The sequence below is a fragment of the Anthonomus grandis genome, chromosome 9, assembly GCF_022605725.1.
Source record: "Anthonomus grandis grandis chromosome 9, icAntGran1.3, whole genome shotgun sequence".
In the NCBI taxonomy this organism is placed as follows: domain Eukaryota; kingdom Metazoa; phylum Arthropoda; class Insecta; order Coleoptera; family Curculionidae; genus Anthonomus; species Anthonomus grandis.
This window is the reverse complement of record NC_065554.1, coordinates 11,149,574-11,169,837: the sequence shown is the minus strand read 5'-3', so window position 1 is coordinate 11,169,837 and position 20,264 is coordinate 11,149,574. Positions and strand designations below refer to the sequence as shown.

The following is a 20,264-nucleotide window of genomic DNA, read 5'->3' as shown; positions in this document are numbered from 1 at the left end:
TATTATCTAACAATTGTGTATTAAAATTAAACATTTTTTTTACACAACAAAATGTGAAAAAATCCATCAAGATTTTTCTGTGTGAAGACACATCTACAGTCCCACTAATCATTAACATCCCTTTTGGCATAGGTGTAAGAAAAATGGTTATCAAATATAGCCTTACGTAGTAGTTGTTAATTTTGTTGATTTTTTCTCATTATTTAGATGTCGCCAAAATACATTGGGATTAATATTGATATAATATGTATCCATTTTCCTCAAATAATCATCAGAACAATCCTTTTAAACCAATTTACATGTCTCGGTTAGTCTAGAAAACTCTAGACAAAAAGAGATAAAATTGATTCTCCATGCCCTGTTTATACTTCCTATAAATAATCTTTTTTTAAATAATCAATATTTTAAGATCACTTGAATACCATAAAGAAAAAAAATACTATCAATCTCTTTGCTAGAAAAAACATATAGATTGATTGATTAGTTCTTGCACTATTAGTAAATCTCTGACATTGCAGCCGGATGCTTATTGAATTCCCTGTTGTAGTTTTCTAATTGAAAGGGTCACTTATCTTTGCTAGGCCCAGTAGCCTCTTTGTTAATTTTTTCTGTGAGTCCTTCTGGGGAAAGTTGTTCTCCAGTAGGTTTTGTTTCCTCTAGGTTTTGTTACCTCTGATATAATTGATTCATATTCATATTATCTTCTTCTTCGCAAACTCTACACAAAGGTTGTTCATGGAATATTCCCATTGTGTGTAGGTATTTTCTTGTAGTTTCTAGGTGTGCAGTGCCTAGTAGTACAGTCGTGCTGTCATTAGAAATGGTCGAATGGATGCAAAAATAATTAAAATTATATATTTTTGCTTCAATTTGTTGCGTAGAAACAATATCGTACAGCCGATAGTTTCTCCAAAAAATGAAAATTTTTTGGATTTTTTGATATTTTTTTTTGGGGGTGTCAACATTTTTTTACATAGTCGATATATATATCAATGTACGCGTCTTTTTGAGAGCTATAACTTTGCTATTTGAACAAAATTCGTGGGATTTTTTCCAAGAGAGTTATTAATTTTTACACCCTCTAAATCAACTCGGATGAATTCGGCTCTGTGGAAGAAAAGGTAGATTTTTCTGAACAATTTATCTCATGGAGTCAAAGTTGTAAGTGCAAAGGGTAGCGCCAATTCAAGACCATCCCCAATCATCCCCTAAAAAAAACCCTCGGAATTTTTGTTCGCATTTTTGGTTTTTGCACTCTCTCAACCCATACAACTTACTGCCAAAATTTCATTCTCTATCTAATTTTTGCATCCATTCTCATACAGCACGACTGTACTATAGTGAGTAATCCTGCCACTATTCTGAGTTGGCTCCTGCTGAGTTTTAAATCTCCCAGGTAAAACTTGCTGTACGGACCTGTCAGCATTGTTTTGCTATGATTCAGCTCCACTAGTTAGTTCCAGTGGTTTTCGTGAGTCTTTTTAGTCCACTTTTTCAGACTTTCCGCTTTTTGTTATGTCAAATAACAAACAGGTTCAGGGCCTATGAATGGTTTTTCAGAGCCTTGCTAGGGAGTCTGCTTTTTCATTACCTTCCAAGTATGCATTTGTATGTCCTTGCACCCAGGCGATTTCCCCTGTTTCGGTTTGCCAGACTGAGGAGATATTGTAAACAGTTTCAGACTTTAGCACGTTAGAGCTTGTATTAAGGCTTGATTGTCTTATTAAAATTGTTATGTCTTTATTCACATAGTCTCTTCTTAAGCTCTCCCTTAGGCATATCTCTATAGTATGAATTTCTGCTTGGAATACTATGATATGTTGCACGAGTGACGCAAACAAGTTAACTCTCGGGTTAGGCTATATAATCATTCGCAAGTTCCACTATCCGTCTTTGATGCGTCGGTATACCATACTAACTTATTGTTTTGGATTAGTGATTGTTTCGTTTTATCCTCCCAGTTCAGTTGAGTTAGCAACAAACATATTAACAATATCATAAAGGATTATAAAAAGTTTTCGTACGTTCATCGAAACCTTTGTTATAAAAAAAAGCAATCCAATAAAACCAACTTTTACCAAATCATAATTATGATTTGTACCATTAAAATTATATAATATCATACTTAAGATCAGAACACAACCATGGTACCGAAATATGAAGCGCCGAATGATGTCAAGTAAAATTTAAAAGAAAAACATCCGCTAGTGAAACCGTAAATAAGATTTAATAAAATATTATAGTGAACTTCATATATTTGCCTTCGTGATTGAGAAGAAACCATCCCAAATAGTTGTTCCACTATCGCCACCTCTGTCATATTAACTCTTGATTTTATAGTTGAATAAAGATTACATGATTCTTGATTTTAGATTTATTAATGACAATCAATGTACCCCCTACCTCTTGACTTGCCGGTTGCATTAGTATTACTAGCGTATCGATATACGTCTTTTGTCTGTCAACAAGGTTTCCACCAAAAGTTTACTTTAGCATAGCGTAATAACTTTTAGATTTAATAAGTTTGTTATGTTTTATTTACATAGTAAAGCTACAGGTCGATTAAAGTATTGTTGCGCAATAGCACGACTGTGGAAACTGGACTGTGAAAAATCTTATCATTCGTAGTATTCAGGACGTTTACACCTTTTTTATCTATTTTAGTTCATATTGTATCATTGCTGAAAGAGAAAGACATATAAAATCCCTCATTTATATTTTCAGTCACATACAAGAGCAGTACGTTACGTATTCTCGACCATTTTAACAGAGGTTTGTTGCCCAAGCCACTAAATGAAGCATACGGTTCTATGAGTGTAGATTTTTCAATTCTCCAAATGTTTTAGACTATAATTTTTCTACCAGTTTAGTTTCGTTTTAATATTTTTATAAATCATATTTGTTTAAATGATTTAACATTTTGGCTTCAGATATTTATTTTATATATTACAATCTACAATGTTAGATTGCGCTACACCTATAAAAGTGAACACGATATACACATAATTGTTTGAATGGTTTACCTTTTCTTACATTAATTCATATTTTAATCATGACTTTTAGATAATGTCACATGTATTTATTCCGAAACAACTAAAAGAATTATTATTCTCAAATTGATTACGGATTTCTCAAGCTGTTCCTTTATCAGAAACTATATAGAAATGCATATACTCGTATTTTGCAACAATACACAACAACCAGCCATGTAAATATATAATTACTATTTAGAAAACTTCGAAATTTAAAAAATTAAATGTCGAAATTTGGATTAAATAAAAATCAAATGGTTACCATTGTAAAAGAACGTGTAACTGGTTAACTAAAGTTTTTCTATTGATCTGTATTGATGCTTGGAGTGATAGAAAAGTATTTTATTGTATTTAAATGGATATTAATTATTTTCCACATAGATTTGGTTCAGTTATTGGATAACTAAATCATGTCAAGTCTCGCTTCTCTTAAGAATAATGTAGCGCTCTTTTTGAAAATCTATAAATTCATGGCTTTGTTAATGCAACCTCTGGCTTGGATCTGATTCGATTCTCAAGAGACCATTTAAATAATTTGTTTTTAAGATATAAAATGACTTAAAATGAAAATACTAGTTTATATTGAAATACTGGTTTCTACTACTATTATACTAAATATTTATTAAATTTCAATTTTTTTCTGTATTTTCTAATATTTCTGACTAAATTATTGATTGCATTAAAATAATCGCTGACAAAATTAGTACATTTTTGACCAAGGCATTTTATAATTTTCTAGGTATTCCCGTTCTAAGCAATCTCCGTGTAGGATATAACCTAATGGACCACATAGCTATAGGCGGAATTACGTTTCTCATCAACGAGGCAATATCTCTAAAAACCGAAAGGCTTATCAACAATCAAAACTTAAGAGATTATTTGAATAAACACCGTGGGCCAATGTCCATTCCCGGGGGATGTGAGGCATGTAAAACTCTTAGCAATAAATAATATAAACGATATTTATATTGAAATATTTCAGGTTTTGGTGTTTCACGATTTCGATAATCCAGGAAATCCGGATGGATATCCAGACATTGAATTGCTCTTCCAGGGAGGATCAATTGTCTCCGATCCCGTGTTGAGAAAAGACTTCGGAATTACTGATGAAATTTATGATTATGTCTATAAACCAATTGAAAATATTGATTCCTTTATGGTATGTAGAAATAATAATTCAAAATCGCAAATCATTAACCTGGTCATTATTTCTTGATATAATGGTGAACTTTTAATGGCTACAATTTTTACGAAGAGTCCCATCACGTTTTAGGTATTTCCAATGTTAATGAGACCCAAAAGCAAAGGAAGAATTATGTTAAAGAGTACAAGCTACAAAGACAAACCATACATTTTCCCGAACTACTTTGCAGACCCAAAAGACATGGAGACTATGATCAAAGGGGTGAGACTTATATTGAACATCACTGCTGAACCGGCTCTACAAGCTTTAGGTAAAGCATTTCACTATAAATCTAAAAAAGATTTTTTTTAAGATTTCATTATTTAATTTTAGGTGCAAGACTTCACACTATTCCAATTCCCCAGTGTTCAGATAAACCAATGGCCTCCGATGCATATTTCGAATGTATGGCCAGACACTTCACCTTCACCATCTATCATCAAAGTGGCACATGCAAGATGGGTCCAGCAAAGGATAAAAAAGCAGTTGTAGATCCTAGACTAAGGGTTTATGGAATAAACGGATTAAGAGTAAGGATTTGGCTAGTATATCCTGAAAAATATAAGCCAATGTGATTTTTCCAGGTTATAGATGCTTCAGTGATTCCAGAAATCCCTGCGGCTCATACCAACGCACCCACGTTCATGATAGCAGAAAAGGGCTCAGATCTTATCAAAGAAGAATGGGGATTTAACTTAGATAATTATGTTTAACTTATGGTGGTTGTAGATAATCTGTGATATTATTTGTTAGTTAGTGGAAGTTAACTAATAGTTTTATATTTTCCTAATTAGTTATTATTTTTAGGTGAAGTATAGTAAATTATTATTAATAATCAGGAATTATACATATTGAAAGGTGTTTGATTGTGATAGTTTACCTAAATAGAAATATAGATCAAGTCAGCTGGAGGATCTTAAAATGTATGATTTTCCATAGTTAAACTTCTAATTGAATGCGTTTACTTATAGTAAATTTTTTAATGAAGGATTATTCATAGGATGTGGATAGGACTGTGATATGTTAAACGAGTTAAATAATCTGAACGATAATAAAAAATAATAGACTCTCGGTTTTTAAAAATAATATTAGTAAATACGAGACTGAATGATATAAGATCAGTTTTAAGAAGCTTAGGAAAGAGATCACAAAATGCTAATGTTATAGAATTACAATTCTATAAAACTATTGTAGGTGAAATTAATGAAAGAATGAGCAAATAATGCGGATAAGAGACAAGGGAATATGTTATGACATGTAGAACAAGAGCTCAAGAATTGAAGAATTGAAAGAGCTTGAGATACTGGAATAGAAATGAGACGAGTTGATTTGGTGGACTATCGCGACTGATGTAAGACATTAGTAGAGAAATTTATTGCAATTTCTAACAATTTACTGCAATAAAAACACAAGGCTTTCATACATCGTTAAAATGTGGAGAAATCCTTTAGAGGAATCGCGAGGGCTCCTGCTCTAAAAGTGAAACAGGAAAGAAAAACAGGCTTTTTTAAATCAGAAAGTCTGCATTGTAGCTAAAGGATCTTTGAGGAAAAATGGATCAGTCAAATAGGGTTTGAGAATTTTGATCAAAGACTAAGAGATTATTCACAAGACTGGGATAGCTATAATCATTATATTCATGTTAGAGATACCGCTAAGATAGTAACGGGAAGAGAGCTTGGAGTCCCTTGTGACGTTAAATTTGGCTGATCACTAAGAAGCGATGTTGCTGGTAAAGACCACGTTAATGCATCTAATCCTAGAAGTCATAAATAATATTTTCTAACGTGTCTTTTATTTTAATATAATCTTTGTTACAATGGGACTTACTTTACAGCTACTTTACTGAAGAAGATAAAAATGACTAAAGTACCAGTATATTATATTTAAGAACCTTAATTATAAAACAGGGTTGGCCTAACTTTTGTAGTATACGATCAGCAGATAAGGTATGTACGAAATTAGACGATTCCAAATTGACTTCAAAAATTAATTGTGGGACTAATAGTTTATTTTAGCTGGAGGAGTTTGATTCTTTTATTAACATAAAATTTCTTACATAGAATAAAATATTAAGACATGGGTTAATTGGAGCAATTTTGTCCATTTTGACCACCATATTATATACATGTGCGAAGTACCACTAGTTAATTCTTCTATTTCATTTTTTTTTTCTAATCAATAATTCCGGCATAAATATTTGTGTGAAATATGATTTTCAACTTTTTAGAAAAGAATTTAGTCTTTTCCATGTATGTATTAACTAATACTCCCATAGAATAAAGGAGTCGCGTAACATATTATTTACAGAAGTATGCAATAAGACTTTAGTACAACCACATAATTCTTCAAGAAAACATCATTAAGTCACAGCATGTGATTATCTTCATTACACTGTGAACACTTCGGTTTCACATACCTCAGTACTTTGTGGGGGATTAATAAGTATTCAAAGCGCTTACATACAATATCCCTGATCCAATATACAGATCGTGTTATCGTGAGCTACGAATTACCCAAAATAATGGCAACACCGCTTGGTTGCGGCTTGCAGGCGGCGGAATTGTTCGTTTATATTTTTTGAACCGGGAGTCATCAGACCTCACTTTGCTGTGTTACTGCACGCTGCATTAATAATGAGCGTTATTTTCGTGTTTTTTTCACTATGGCTGTTTATACCCCTTCCGAAAGAGTTCAACTAATTAAATGGTTTTATGGAGGCAATTCGGCAGTACAATGTAGAGATTTGTTTTCAGTGGCATTTAAGAATAGACCGATTCCTTGTACAAAAACAGTTTTACATGTGGTTACAAATTTTGAGACATCTTTTTGTCTTCAACATTGTAAAAAATGCCACACAAAACGTCAAGAACCACCTGTTGAAGTGCTCCAGGATATAGAACGGCGGGAAGAAATGGTTTGCAGTACCCTAGAACTTGATTCGACACGGTCCACTAGAAGTGTTGGAGAGGAACTGGGAATGAGCAATAAAACTGTTGCTCGTATCTGGAAAAAATATGGGTACAAATGTTTCAAGTATTCAAAAACTCAGGAAATATATCCTGAAGACCAGTGGCGAAGAATGGAATTTTGTGAAACCATGATGGAAAAGGCAAATGAAAACGAATATTTTTCAAAAAATATTTTGTTTTCTGATGAATCTTCTTTTCCATTACATGGCAAACACAATCCTTCCATTGTTTGTTATTGGTCTCAGGAAAACGAGCACAGAAGTTTTCAGTGTCGTACCCAGTATCCTCAGAAATTGAATGTTTGGGCAGGTATTTTGGGCGACAATGTTATAGGGCCATTTTTTATTGATGGCACTTTAAACGCCCGAAAGTACCTTGAGTTGCTGCAAAACCAAGTTCTTCCTGCCATTCAAATCCTACCTGATGTAGAGCTGGGAATCCTGGGATCGGTTTATTTTCAGCAAGATGGCTGTCCTGCTCATAACGCGGCTAGGGTAAAAGAATTTTTAACAAACACTTTTCCTAACCGCCTTATTAGTGGGACTGGCGATATTAAATGGCCTCCTAGATCTCCAGATTTGTCTCCAAATGACTTTTATCTGTGGGATTACCTTAAGCAGACCATTTACAAGCATGAATTTAGTAGGCCAACAAATTTAGAGGAGTTGCGAAATAAAATTGTCGAAAGTGCCAATTCCATTTTACCTGAAACTCTTAGCTTAAACTAATAGCTTTTACGATAGGTTAAGTTTTTGTTGCAAAAGAAGGCAGTTTATTTGAGCCTTTTATTTAAAAAATTATAGGTTGTTAAGTGTTTATTAGAGTTTTATTTCTGATTTTTTATTATATTTTTATCAGAGTTGATATTTTATTTTTTATTAGAATAACGCTTTAATTTTCATTATGCAAAACACAGCATATTATATATTTTAAGATTACAATTGTATCATGTCTGTAAAACCCGCATTAGAATAAATATTTTAAAAATGCCTGGATTTTCGCGTAATATTTTGGGACGGAACACCAGAGACAACCAAAGAGACGTGCAACTAGATAGACATTTTTATCCTATTGTTGTTGCTCTCTTTAATCTGTATATATTGTATTTCGTTGTCTCTCTCTTCCCTTATAAAAGGTGAGCTAAGGTAGCGCCACAATACTAATCTTTCGCAATGCTAAATGTATTTAATTATCAGAGCAGTCAAGAGAAAACATTCTTCCATCTCCATCTAAATAAATGCAAAAATACGGGATAGCATCTGTCCAATTCTCTTACATTTCTAAAATTATAATTAAGTACAACAGTGCAATCCTTGCTCAACATAAATACGTGAATTTCAATATGGCTGAATAGTTGCTGTTGCTGATTATTTTTGTTTTGTTTTACATCATTAGTTGAGATTTTGGACGAGTGCTTAAATTTTACGTATTTTATTACCTACCGGATTTAGGTGAACTTGGTTAGAGTAGTTAGTAGTTGTAGTTTTTTGTAGAATACAGATTTTAGTGTTTTGACTTGTGTTAGGAACAGAAATATGTTTATTAAGGTAATTGTTAAGGATGTAGTTAAAATAGGTATTTCATAGAGGTTCAAAAGGAAAAATTAAGAGATTTGCAAAAAAAACATTAAAAATAATTAAAAAACTAAATAAATAGTGAAATGAATTTAATTTTTATAATATAACTTTAAATAATTACAAGAATAACATTTGTTCGGACTATCTGTGCTGACTATTTGCTGCTATTTTAAATTTAGCTGTAATCTCTCTGTTTTATTCTTTTAATACATTTTTATTGATTAAAAAAATACTGCATCATAAATAATGAAACATGTGTATATGTATATTCATTATTATAGAATAGAACAGACTTATCTATTCTTTACTAATTAGTGGAAAACCAGTTTTACCACTTTACCAAATCGCTAACGATATTAGCATCTTCAGCAAAACATTAAACTTTTTTATTTTAAAAGTGTTACACCAAAGGATATATTTTTTGGAATATTATTATAGTACTGTGATAATTAAAATGTTTCTATATTTTAATTGCATTTATGTATATGCATGTTACTGTTACCGTCTTAAATTATAAATTATGAAAATAATTAAGAAAATGCATGCACATATTATAGTTATACCATATACTGAAAATACAATACAAAACGTTTCAGAATTATATTTAGTTTATTTAGTTCCCCAGTTTAAATGTTATTAAATTGCATTTGTTAAATGCAATTAAATGTTATTAATCAGCCGTTCTGTCTCAGAACATAATTATGAGGTTCTGGCTTCTGAAACATAAAGGCTGATTTTAATTAAAATAAATCATTAAATGCTTAATAGCCGAGGTTTGAATTATGGCGGCAAACGCTATCTGCGCCATCTACGTTCACCTTTCACGAAGAGAGACAAAGATGGAAAATAATCGGATATTTTATTAGCGCACAGTTGCGCGTCTCTTTGGTTGTCTCTGGCAACAACCACGAAAGTCAGGTGTTTACTAATCCCGTCCTCGGGTTGGCCGGGGCGGTACTCTGTCGCAGGCACTCGTACACGCGCGACGTTGCAAAATTTCGCCTCTATGCGGTTTCCTATAAGTAACGAACGAAAACACGATCTGCATAAAGTTAATTCTACAAGTAAGCTCAATACATTTTAAATATTTTGTAACCCCTGAAATGTGCATCTAAACATGTTAAGATCCAGATTATTCACTACTTTCAGACATTAATAAAGTTTCGCCCATAATTTGTTGAGTGAAAAGGGACATGAAGAGAGGACATTTTGGATACAAGTCGAAGACAATTTTTTGAAACATTAACAAAGTTGGAGATATAAATTAAACCTCCTACGTAACTTCAAAGTATCCAATTTCAGCATTAAAAGCATATACACAGGAACACTTTCAGAGAGGAACTTGCTTTGCAAACATCCAAGAGTATCCTTGGAGTCAAAACTATTACAGCTCTTATAGTCAGTCTCACATAATTTACAATAATTCAAGAACGATTTATAGGTACGCAAGCATCTATAGAACATAGTACATAAAACAACCTATGAGCTCCTTTTTTCCTCTAAATTAGTTGAGGCAAAGCAAGACTAAGCCATTTAGGAAATTATGATGTTTTTGGGAACAAAAAGTGTTAAATATTAAGAATTTATATTAACGTTGGCAACACCAAAATATTCATTCCACTCAATATAAGCCAACTAATTACTGTAGTTTTTCTAAGGTATTTGATAAGATTAGTCATAAGTTAATTACCGGAAGTTAACAAGGTCGCCAAATTAGAGGCATTAAGGTTTGAGTTGAGAGTACCGTGACACTGTGGTAATATCAAATGGAAACAATTAATAACATATCAAATTTAATGTTAAAATCCACTATCTTAATGGACAAATTTTCAGGTTGGACACAATAAAGAATTTAGGGCCGTAATTTAAAGCTATAAATATATTGATAAAAAAATCATTATTTACTAATAATCAACAATGCTTCCCAGGCACTCGTTGTCTTATATTGATTTGTGCTCAATAAAATTCCGAGCACTTACTCATTTCTAAAGTTATTATTGAAGAAAATGAATGTGCTCAAAAAAGGTTTAAGATTCATATGGAGATCTATATTTATCCGGATAATAATAATAATCAATAAGTCCACATCTGATCGGGACAACCTTAATATACAAATAAAACAAATTACTGTACTGTATATGTTATTCCTTAGTTTTCCATATAAGATGCATGATTGGGTGATTGTTAAGCTTCGCTTAATACTAATATGTTCTAGGATCAGCTATAACAATGCTAAATCCATTTTTGTAACTAATTATGGGTCCATAAATATTTAACACTCCGCCTAATCTAACTTAACACGGAGCGTGAAAATAATATGGCAGGAACATAAATCCAGAATCAATAATCAAGGCCTCCTTTATCCGAAGTTCTGGTTTATTGATTTAATGATGATTACATGAGATTAACAATAAGCCAATGTAAGAGATACAATAATAAAATAATATACTCAGCAGATAATACATTATAAAATAAGAACTACTTATATCTACCCAAAATAATTAATTACAATAAAAACAATTTTTAAGAAAATGATATAAAAGCAAAGGTGATCAAAAATTAACAATAAAATAGAATTAAATTAAACTAGAGGAAAGAAAGAAAAAAAAACAGTACTATGTGTATCATACTAACCAAGTGACGTTATCATCTAATATCCAGTCGTGTAGATTCTAAGTTTAATTTTGTAATAGGTTTTATTTTAAGTTTTACGGAAAGTTGATTATAAATTTTTGCTGAGGTATATGTTAAAGTTTTTGACATTTAGTCTTTGTGATCTTTGGCATAGTTACATTTTTAGTCTAGTGTTCTGATTGTGAGATATGAAATGCAAGTAGTGCGGACAGAAGCCTAACCATTGCTTTCAAGTAAATTTGATTTACTTGCAACAATCTAGCTTCTCAAAATAAAATATCCGAGAAATACTAATTTTATTTGTTCAACATTACTTTCAAAACATATTTTTGGGTAATCATAAGAGGCTTCAGGATGGTCTTACTTGTTCCGCCCCATGCTGTTATGCAGCAGTTTAAAATTGATTCAGCCGGAGCTTGATAAAAGGTCGTTAAGGTTTTGTTTTGTATAAATTGTCTTAATTTACGAAATTTAGAAAAAGTTTCCGAACTCGAGTGGAAATATACTTAACATCGTGGTGCCACTTTAAATTTTTATCCAAAAAACACCTAAGTATTTAACCTTGGTCTGCCTGGATGCAAGAAAATTCAGTTATGCGACTGTTTCATTTAATATGATCTCTTTTAATGTGCTAGATGTTCCCGAATCTACAGAAAAGCATAAAAAGCTTGACTTTTAGGAGTTTAGTGTTAAATAATTTAAACCAAGCCAAGTTTTAATTTTTTTCATAGAAGACTCCGCAACAGTCCTTTTAAGACTTTTCCTTATTCATTATTGCGGTATCATCTACAAAACACACCATGCCGACATTAGGTAACAACTGCAACAACTCATTAAAATATATAGATGGTGTGAATATAAACAAATTTGAGAAATAAATAATTAACTACCTATCTTAAAATTAGCCGGGAGATAATTTTAAGATAAGTAGCCGGGAGAGAGCAAAGATGGTTTGATTTTCTTGGGCACCATATACCTCTAAGCTGAAGTTCGCTCTAATAAAATGCAAAAATGTGAAATTGTGGACTACACACAGTGGTTTCAATCTGCTCGGATAGCGAACCAGCCGTTAAGATGCGAAAAAATGTGCTTCAAGATGTACTGGAGTGAATAAAAGTCCCAGAGGAAGTGATGAAGGACGATTGCATGGTTCATCTTGTGTGGATGCCTGGCTACTCATGCAAAACTGATAACGAGCAGGCGAAATATACAGCAGTCGCCTCACTAAAGAGTCTGCTCCAACAGCAAGACATTTGGCTGTGGTGAAGAGCATCACCTGACATAAGATAGGCAAAAGCACACATAGCTGAGCCCTCTGCTTACCCCACCAGACTAAAGAGACTCCAAATCCGGCTAGTGACGGGGCTTAATACACGATCTCCACACTACATATTGTGGATAACCCAAGTTTCTGTTGGTGTTGAGGGATTGAAAAAATGCAGACCGTCTCATTAAAAAGTGCCCAGCACTCACGCACATTCGGGTCAAATTTCTTACAATACTTACAATTGTAACCCTCGGTGGGGGTAATGCGGATCCATCAGAGGACCTATATGCACACCGGCCTCCTTGGCTGTCAATTCAACTCAATATAATCAAATAATATCTAATTTCCTATAATAAAAGTCATCTCTAGCAAAGTCGCTCAGTTCTTGGTTATCATGGGATCGAATAACTTCTATTTTAAATCCGATAAGGAATTGCCGCCACACAGTCAGCAGAAACCCAGACACTCACGGCCAACCAAGATCACTGTTACCATTAAATAGGCATATTGAAGAACTCATAAATAGAAAAGCAACCAAGATTCGACGCAGAGTATTGTTCATATATTCGTACAGTCGTTTCAAATTATTGTCACATTTCTATAAGAAACGGTAAGTAATTGTAATTTAGGTAATAAAAGTATCTTTAAAAGTTTTGAAATAACTAATCTTACAAATAACGCAGTCGTTGGTATAATCTGGAAAACGTTATTAGAACATTAGCATTTCTAACTAGCGACGATGAACCCCTCTAATTCCCATTAATCAAGAATGCCGAAGAATTGTGACGTCATCACTTACGGAAGGAACACCTGGTGAAGCCCCTGGTAGTTAAATCGACGTAGAGAAGAAGATGATCAGTTAAATGATTTCCTTACTGCTCTTTGTCAATATTCTATAACACCAATCAGCACTACCATTGGCATCTTCTTTATCACGAAGGATCAAAATTAAAAATTTCTGATAGCAATTGGACTCTTCTTACCCAGAAGGATTCAGAACCACTAAAAAATACAATAAAAAATAATGACAAAATACTAAAAAACCTATTAAACGCCCTCGATGAAGAGGTACCTCGCATAATACTGAAAGAGTTATGAAAACCTGATTGGCAGTCAGGAAAAATTTTCACTATGCACGTGGCATTCGAGGATTTTTAAAATGACAGGACTCGCATGTTAGCCTTTAAGACCGAAGTCCAGACTCACGTTAGTCGCCTTAGACAAATATCCCTAAATTAAAAATAAGCAGACATTAGGTTTTTGACACGCAAATACATTTTGAGAGGAAAAACGTGGACTAATAAGCAGTATGGAATAAATTTGGAAATCTATAACTGGTATAGATGCTTCAGACGGAGAATATTCAAAAATAAAAAGACAAATTAGCATGTGATGAACATGAACCTTTTAAAAAATAAAATTTCGGTAACAACCACAGTAATAAGGAATTTTAACGATACTTACCAAAAACTACAAGTTGATGAGAAAACATTTCATAAAGACATAGAGGGAATTAGGAATTCAATAATGAATAATTCTGATTAGCTAAAATACTATTCATCCCAAATCGCAATTTTAAATACTTGTGAATTATTAATAGAGAGCTTTTTATTCATTAAAAATTATCTTAATGATATAAATTCAATCACTTCTGTAAGATTAAAATTACTACGTTGCTCAATCATCTTAAACTTAAACCACATATCAGAATCGTTGCAAACAACCTCCAATTACCAATTTATACTTCTAGGGTCGCTCAATATCTTGATATAATAGAATTACAAGCATATCAACTAGATTCCAGAATAATTTTTGTCCTCAATCTACCACTGGTAGACCCTGAAAAATAGACATTGTTTAATTTGTATCCAATTCCAATATTGGATAGTAGAAAAGGTTTTCACCATATTTTAACAACAATATACGGGGTGTTTGAAAAATAGACGGAGATATTTCAATGGGTGATTCCTTGTAAAAAAATATGAGAAAAAGTTTCTATAAACATGGTTCCGAAAATGCAAGTTTTCAAGATACAGGGTGATATTTTTATTTTTAATATTAATTTTTTATTAATATTAAAAAATATATTTACTCGATTCTTTTGAAATTTGGCAGTATTAATTGTTGTATTAAGAGGCTAATTTAGCCCTAATTAGATTAAAATTATAAGGTGGCGTCCCGGGGGGCATCTTAGCAAATATTATTGGCAAAAAATGTACGCCACTGCCTTTTTTTCAACTTTAATATTTGTTGTTTGATTAAGCATTTAAGAATACATCTTTTTCGCCTCTCGTATTATTTTCGTATCTCAGTTCGTTTTTGACAAAAAAAAATAAATAACGTTTTATTGCATGCCAGTGGACAAAATTGGTTTATTAATTTTTAGTAAAAAAATCACAGGTGCCTTGGAAAACAAAAAATCATTTCTGCATGGAGGTTTGACATTGACAAGCGTCAGTTCTTCTAGAAAATAATTTTTACCTAATTTTCTTGGTGAAATTTCTCTAAAAAGTTTTTGTCTCGGATTTTGTGATGGAAAATTACAGCTTTGGGAAAATGACAGACATAACATAGCGAGACGCCTGTATGCAGAAGCATTTCCCCAACGGCAACTTCCAGATAGTAAAACCTTTTAAAGCGTAGACCGTAGATTGCGAGAAAGAAGTAAATTTTCTTATTTATTTTTCGTGATGTTTTTAACAATAACGTTACTTAGGAAGTTTTTCCATTCCCACCAATGATAGAGGCCGGCCGAGGTCCGTAAGAACGCCTGAGTTTGAGGAGGCTGTTGTACGTGTCGTGAATAAAAATCCTGGTGTAAGTACCAGGACTATAGCAGCTCGATTAGGGGATAATCATTCCAACAGCACTGTGTGGTTCTCTCCGAACAACTTTTGTATCCGTATCATGTTCAACGTGTGCAGGTATTACTTCCAAGAGATTTTCTGCCCCGTTTGCGGTTGTACCAATGGTATTACGAAAAACTTAATAATAACAAAAATTTTAATAAAACCGTACTTTTTACGGACGAAGCTGGATTTCGGCGTGATGGTATTGTTAATTTTCATAATACTCATGTATGGAGTGAGGAAAACCCCATGCTTACGTACAATGTCGCCACCAAGAGCAATTTTCTTTAAATGTGTGGATAGGTGTTGTTGGTGACAATTTAATTGGGCCTTTCTTTTTACCCTTAAGATTAAACGGCGAATCTTACTTGGAATTTCTTTAACAAGAATTGCCCGTACTGCTGTAAGAAGTTCCTCTAAATGTAGGTAATCATAAAACTTTTATGCACGATGGAGCTCCTCCTCATTTTAGTATAGCGGTTAGAATTCATCTCAATAACACCTTTGGGTGTTAATTACATTATTATTAAAAAATTGGGTTGGAAGAGGTGGACCAATTCAATGGCCACCTCGCTCCCCTGACATATATCCAATAGATTTTTATTTATGTGGACACCGTAAAAGTCTGGTTTATGTTAGTCCCATACAAACAATAGAAGAGTTAAGAAATAAAATTGTAAATGCTTGCGAAGAAGTGAGAAATAGACCTCTAATTTTAGCTCGAGTACGTCGTTCAATGATTCGTCGAGTGAGAAGGTGTACAGAAATGGATGGTGGACATTTCCAACATTTGTTGTAGTTGTTGTTGCAATAAAAAAACTCCTAGAAATGTTTTTGATTTCTTGTTTTCCAAGCCACCTGTGATTTTTTCACCAAAAATTAATAAACCAATTTTGTCCAGTGGCATGCAATAAAACAGTATTTATCGTATAAAAATATAATATCTATTTTGTCGAAAACGAAGTGAGATACGAAAAAAATACAAGAGGCAAAAAAGTTGTATTTTTCAATGCTTAATCAAACAACAAATATTAAAGTTGAAAAAAGGCAGTGGCGTACATTTTTTTTCCAATAATATTTGCTAAGATGTCACCCGGGACGCCACTGGACCTTATAATTTTAATCTAATTAGGGCGAAATTAGCCTCTTAATACAACAAGTAATACTGCCAAATTTCAAAAGAATCGAGTAAATATTTTTACTATTAATAAAAAATTATCCTGTATCTTGAAAACTGTGCATTTCCGGAACCATGTTTATAAAACTTTTTCGCATATTTTTTTACAAGGAATCAACCATTGAAATATCTCGGTCTATTTTTGGAACACCCTGTATAAACCCATTGCGCGAAACGATGATTCACTGTTGTATATAACAATTCGGAACCTAGGAGCCAGCATATTTCTTGGAGGAAGAACAAAACTTTGTTTCAATATCCTTCTATATCCAATAGACACAGACGCCATATATTATGTGAAGACCGGCTCTTCTGGCAACTAAATCATCTACCCAGGATATGCCAGACTTCTGTAGTATTCGCAAACGATTACAACATCCAAGAAATTAGCCAAAACCTGTGGCTAATAGCAGTTGCTGACCCTCTTCCCATAATCAAATGTGGTACCAGAGACATAGTCAAGAACATCACAAACAACAATATAATCTTGAAACTCCAACCTGAATGTAATGCCTTTCATGAGAATCAACATCCAGAAGCTGACTGACGTACAATCATGAGAACATCACTTAGAGTAATTATACCCTACAGCTGCTGTGACCACCTACCAGAAAATATACATCTGCCAGATTTGGGATCACTTAAGCTGAACTAATTGAACGTAGAGGACCTCAAATAGCTCAACTAAGGTAAGACGCATATTCTGATGAACTGGAACGACTCATCAAGTAACATCTAAGCTAGTTTACTATCAGCACAATGGAATATTGAAGAACTCGTTAATAGAAGAGCAACCAAGATTCGACAGACATTATTATTTATAAATTCGTACATTCGTTTAAAGTTAATGTCACATGAAACTTTTAAAAAGTGATTTTTGAAATAAATGAAAATATTCGTCTAGGTATTTTTAAGTCTTAATTCGTAACCGTATAAAAAAATTAAAAATATTTACAAAATTCTATATACTAAATTACCTACTTGCTGCATGCTAGGATTAAATTTTAGACTTTCTTAAGAAGGTTAAATTAATTTATAATTCTACTAATATTTTTCATATTAATAACTAAACCATCAAATCTAAATAATAAGCCATTCCTAAAATGTTTAAGTAAAATTAAAATTATATTATCGATGAAATATCGACTTTCTTTTAAATTTCTAATTTAGCACAATAAGTGGCTTTCTAGGACCCATTAGGGCAACCCATTAAATTTTCTTTAGTGGCCAACATTTATTATAAATACTTAAATACTTTAAAAATAATATACAGTCATAACTGCGTGTTCAGTCAGTCAATTTGTATATTATATCCTTATTTCCAAGATGAAACAGTTGGTATGTAAGATATTATTCGCAATTTTTAAAATGTAGTGTAATATCCTCACTTTTTTTTTGTTAAGTTATATTTGAACCACAACATATAACTGCAATTTAAATGTTTAATCTGATAAATTAATTCCCTATATATTCTCACGTCCAATGTGGAGTTACTCAAGAAATGCTTTAACGTCTTATTAAATTAAATGATTAATCAATATAGAATATAAGAAATATTTGTAATTATTTCCAGCTTGTTTTGGCAATTATGGCCGCATCGGCATTTGCCGGACCAATCCAAATCAGAAGACCAGTTCCATTAGCTTCAGTTATCACTGGTGTGTCCAACTCAGCAGGTAAAGCACCATTATCAGAGGAACCAGTCGCTTCTCAAGTTCCTGAAGTAGCTGCTGCAGGAGTACCGGTCACTCAGTCCGTAAGTAATGAGATTCCTTACGAGCATGAAAGGAGACAAAACGAAGCAGCCAGGTATAGTTTTTCATCTGATATCGACGACCATATAAGCGACTTGACCCATCAAAGAACAGAAGAAAGGGAAGGTTTAGCTGTGAAAGGAATGTACTCCTACAGTGATGGATATTATAAGAGAACAGTTCACTATGTTGCTGATAAAAATGGATACAGAGTTACGCAGTAAGTTTTAAAATTACAATACAAATTGAGAGTCTTACAAAAAAAATCTATATTTTAGCATGGAAGCTATACCCTTAGACGAACAAGGACCTAAGATTGATCTCGGTGGTACTGCTTCAGTACAAGCTGCAGCCCATGGAACTCACGTGGCATACAAAGTTCAAAGCGTACCAGTTGAAGGTCCAGTTGCTAAAGTAGTAGGAGAAGCTAGAGATGCTGTTTTTGAATCCCAGACCGTCCAATAAGTTATGTTTGTATTATTTTTTAGCAAATAAAACATATTAATAATTTGCGATAGATATTAATACCTCGCGAAATACGCAATCTTCAAGATATGACTTAAAAAAACTAAGTAGATCTGCCCAAAGCATTTGGTGCTCTCTGATATCAAATGCTTTACTTAGATTTAACAGTGTTAAGCATGTTATCCGCCTTAAAACCTCCTTAGCTCTAATATCATTAAGAATATTTATAAAACTTGTTATAAGTATTGTTTTTTTTCATTCATACGGAAATTTATTTTCTAAAATCCAGGAATTTAAAGTATTGACCAGTGGCTTAAGGCAAAAAGGAAGACAGTCTAAGATCTTTATGGAAAAATTTCATCATTACCTATTGCATTAGTATTGCTTGATGTTCCTATTTTATGTTGTTGACTTAAGTTTTTCAGTTAATGAAGTCGAATTTTTTAAAGTTTATGGTATTTGAGAAATATTTTAGTCCTTGGGTATATTAAGATTTTTAGGAATCGAATTGTTTCTTTTTTTAGTAAAATTGATTTTTTTTTGCTTTGCTCCAAAATTCATTCTTCTTCTTTATCTAAGGACATTTGTTTAAAAACAGAATTTTTTTTGCGATTAATCGCGAGTTTAGCATAGTTTCATAATTGTCTAATTAGTGTTAATAATTAAATTCTTTTATCCTAGCCGCGTTATGAGCAGGACAGCCATCTTGCTGAAAATAAACCGATCCCAGGTCTACATCAGGTAGGATTTGAATGGCAGGAAGAACTTGGTTTTGCAGCAACTCAAGGTACTTTTGGGCGTTTAAAGTGCCATCAATAAAAAATGGCCCTATAACATTATCGCCCAAAATACCTGCCCAAACATTCAATTTCTGAGGGTACGAAACTGAAAACTTCTGTGCTCGTTTTCCTGAGACCAATAACGAACAATGGAAGGATTGTATTTGCCATGTAATGGAAAAGAAGATTCATCAGAAAACAAAATATTTTTAAAAAAATATTCGTTTTCATTTGCCTTTTCCATCATGGTTTCACAAAATTCCATTCTTCGCCACTGGTCTTCAGGAAATATTTCCTGAGTTTTTGAATACTTGAAACATTTGTACCCATATTTTTTCCAGATACGAGCAACAGTTTTATTGCTCATTCCCAGTTCCTCTCCAACACTTCTAGTGGACCGTGTCGAATCAAGTTCTAGGGTACTGCAAACCGTTTCTTCCCACCGTTCTATATCGTGGACCACTTCAACAGGTGGTTCTTGACGTTTTGTGTGGCATTTTTTACAATCTTGAAGACAAAAAGATGTCTCAAAATTTGTAACCACATTTAAAACCGTTTTTGCACAAGGAATCGGT

The 20,264-nt window shown here is 32.9% G+C and overlaps 2 protein-coding genes across 2 annotated transcripts in view; one reads left to right on the top strand and one right to left on the bottom strand.

Annotated features, from left to right (window-relative positions):
- Positions 1–5,066, top strand: part of LOC126740427 (glucose dehydrogenase [FAD, quinone]-like) — a 41,351-nt gene extending 36,285 nt beyond the window's left edge. Inside the window, exons 8-12 of the mRNA XM_050446452.1 lie at positions 3,772–3,956; positions 4,015–4,191; positions 4,306–4,486; positions 4,549–4,745; positions 4,800–5,066. Of these exons, the coding sequence (XP_050302409.1) occupies positions 3,772–3,956; positions 4,015–4,191; positions 4,306–4,486; positions 4,549–4,745; positions 4,800–4,928 (869 nt within the window). The 3' untranslated portion in view covers positions 4,929–5,066. The remainder of the gene's footprint in view (positions 1–3,771; positions 3,957–4,014; positions 4,192–4,305; positions 4,487–4,548; positions 4,746–4,799) is intronic.
- The window catches only part of LOC126740428 (flotillin-2), a 512,088-nt gene that overhangs the window by 408,536 nt on the left and 83,288 nt on the right, over positions 1–20,264 (bottom strand). The gene's annotated exons all lie outside the window — the stretch shown is intronic.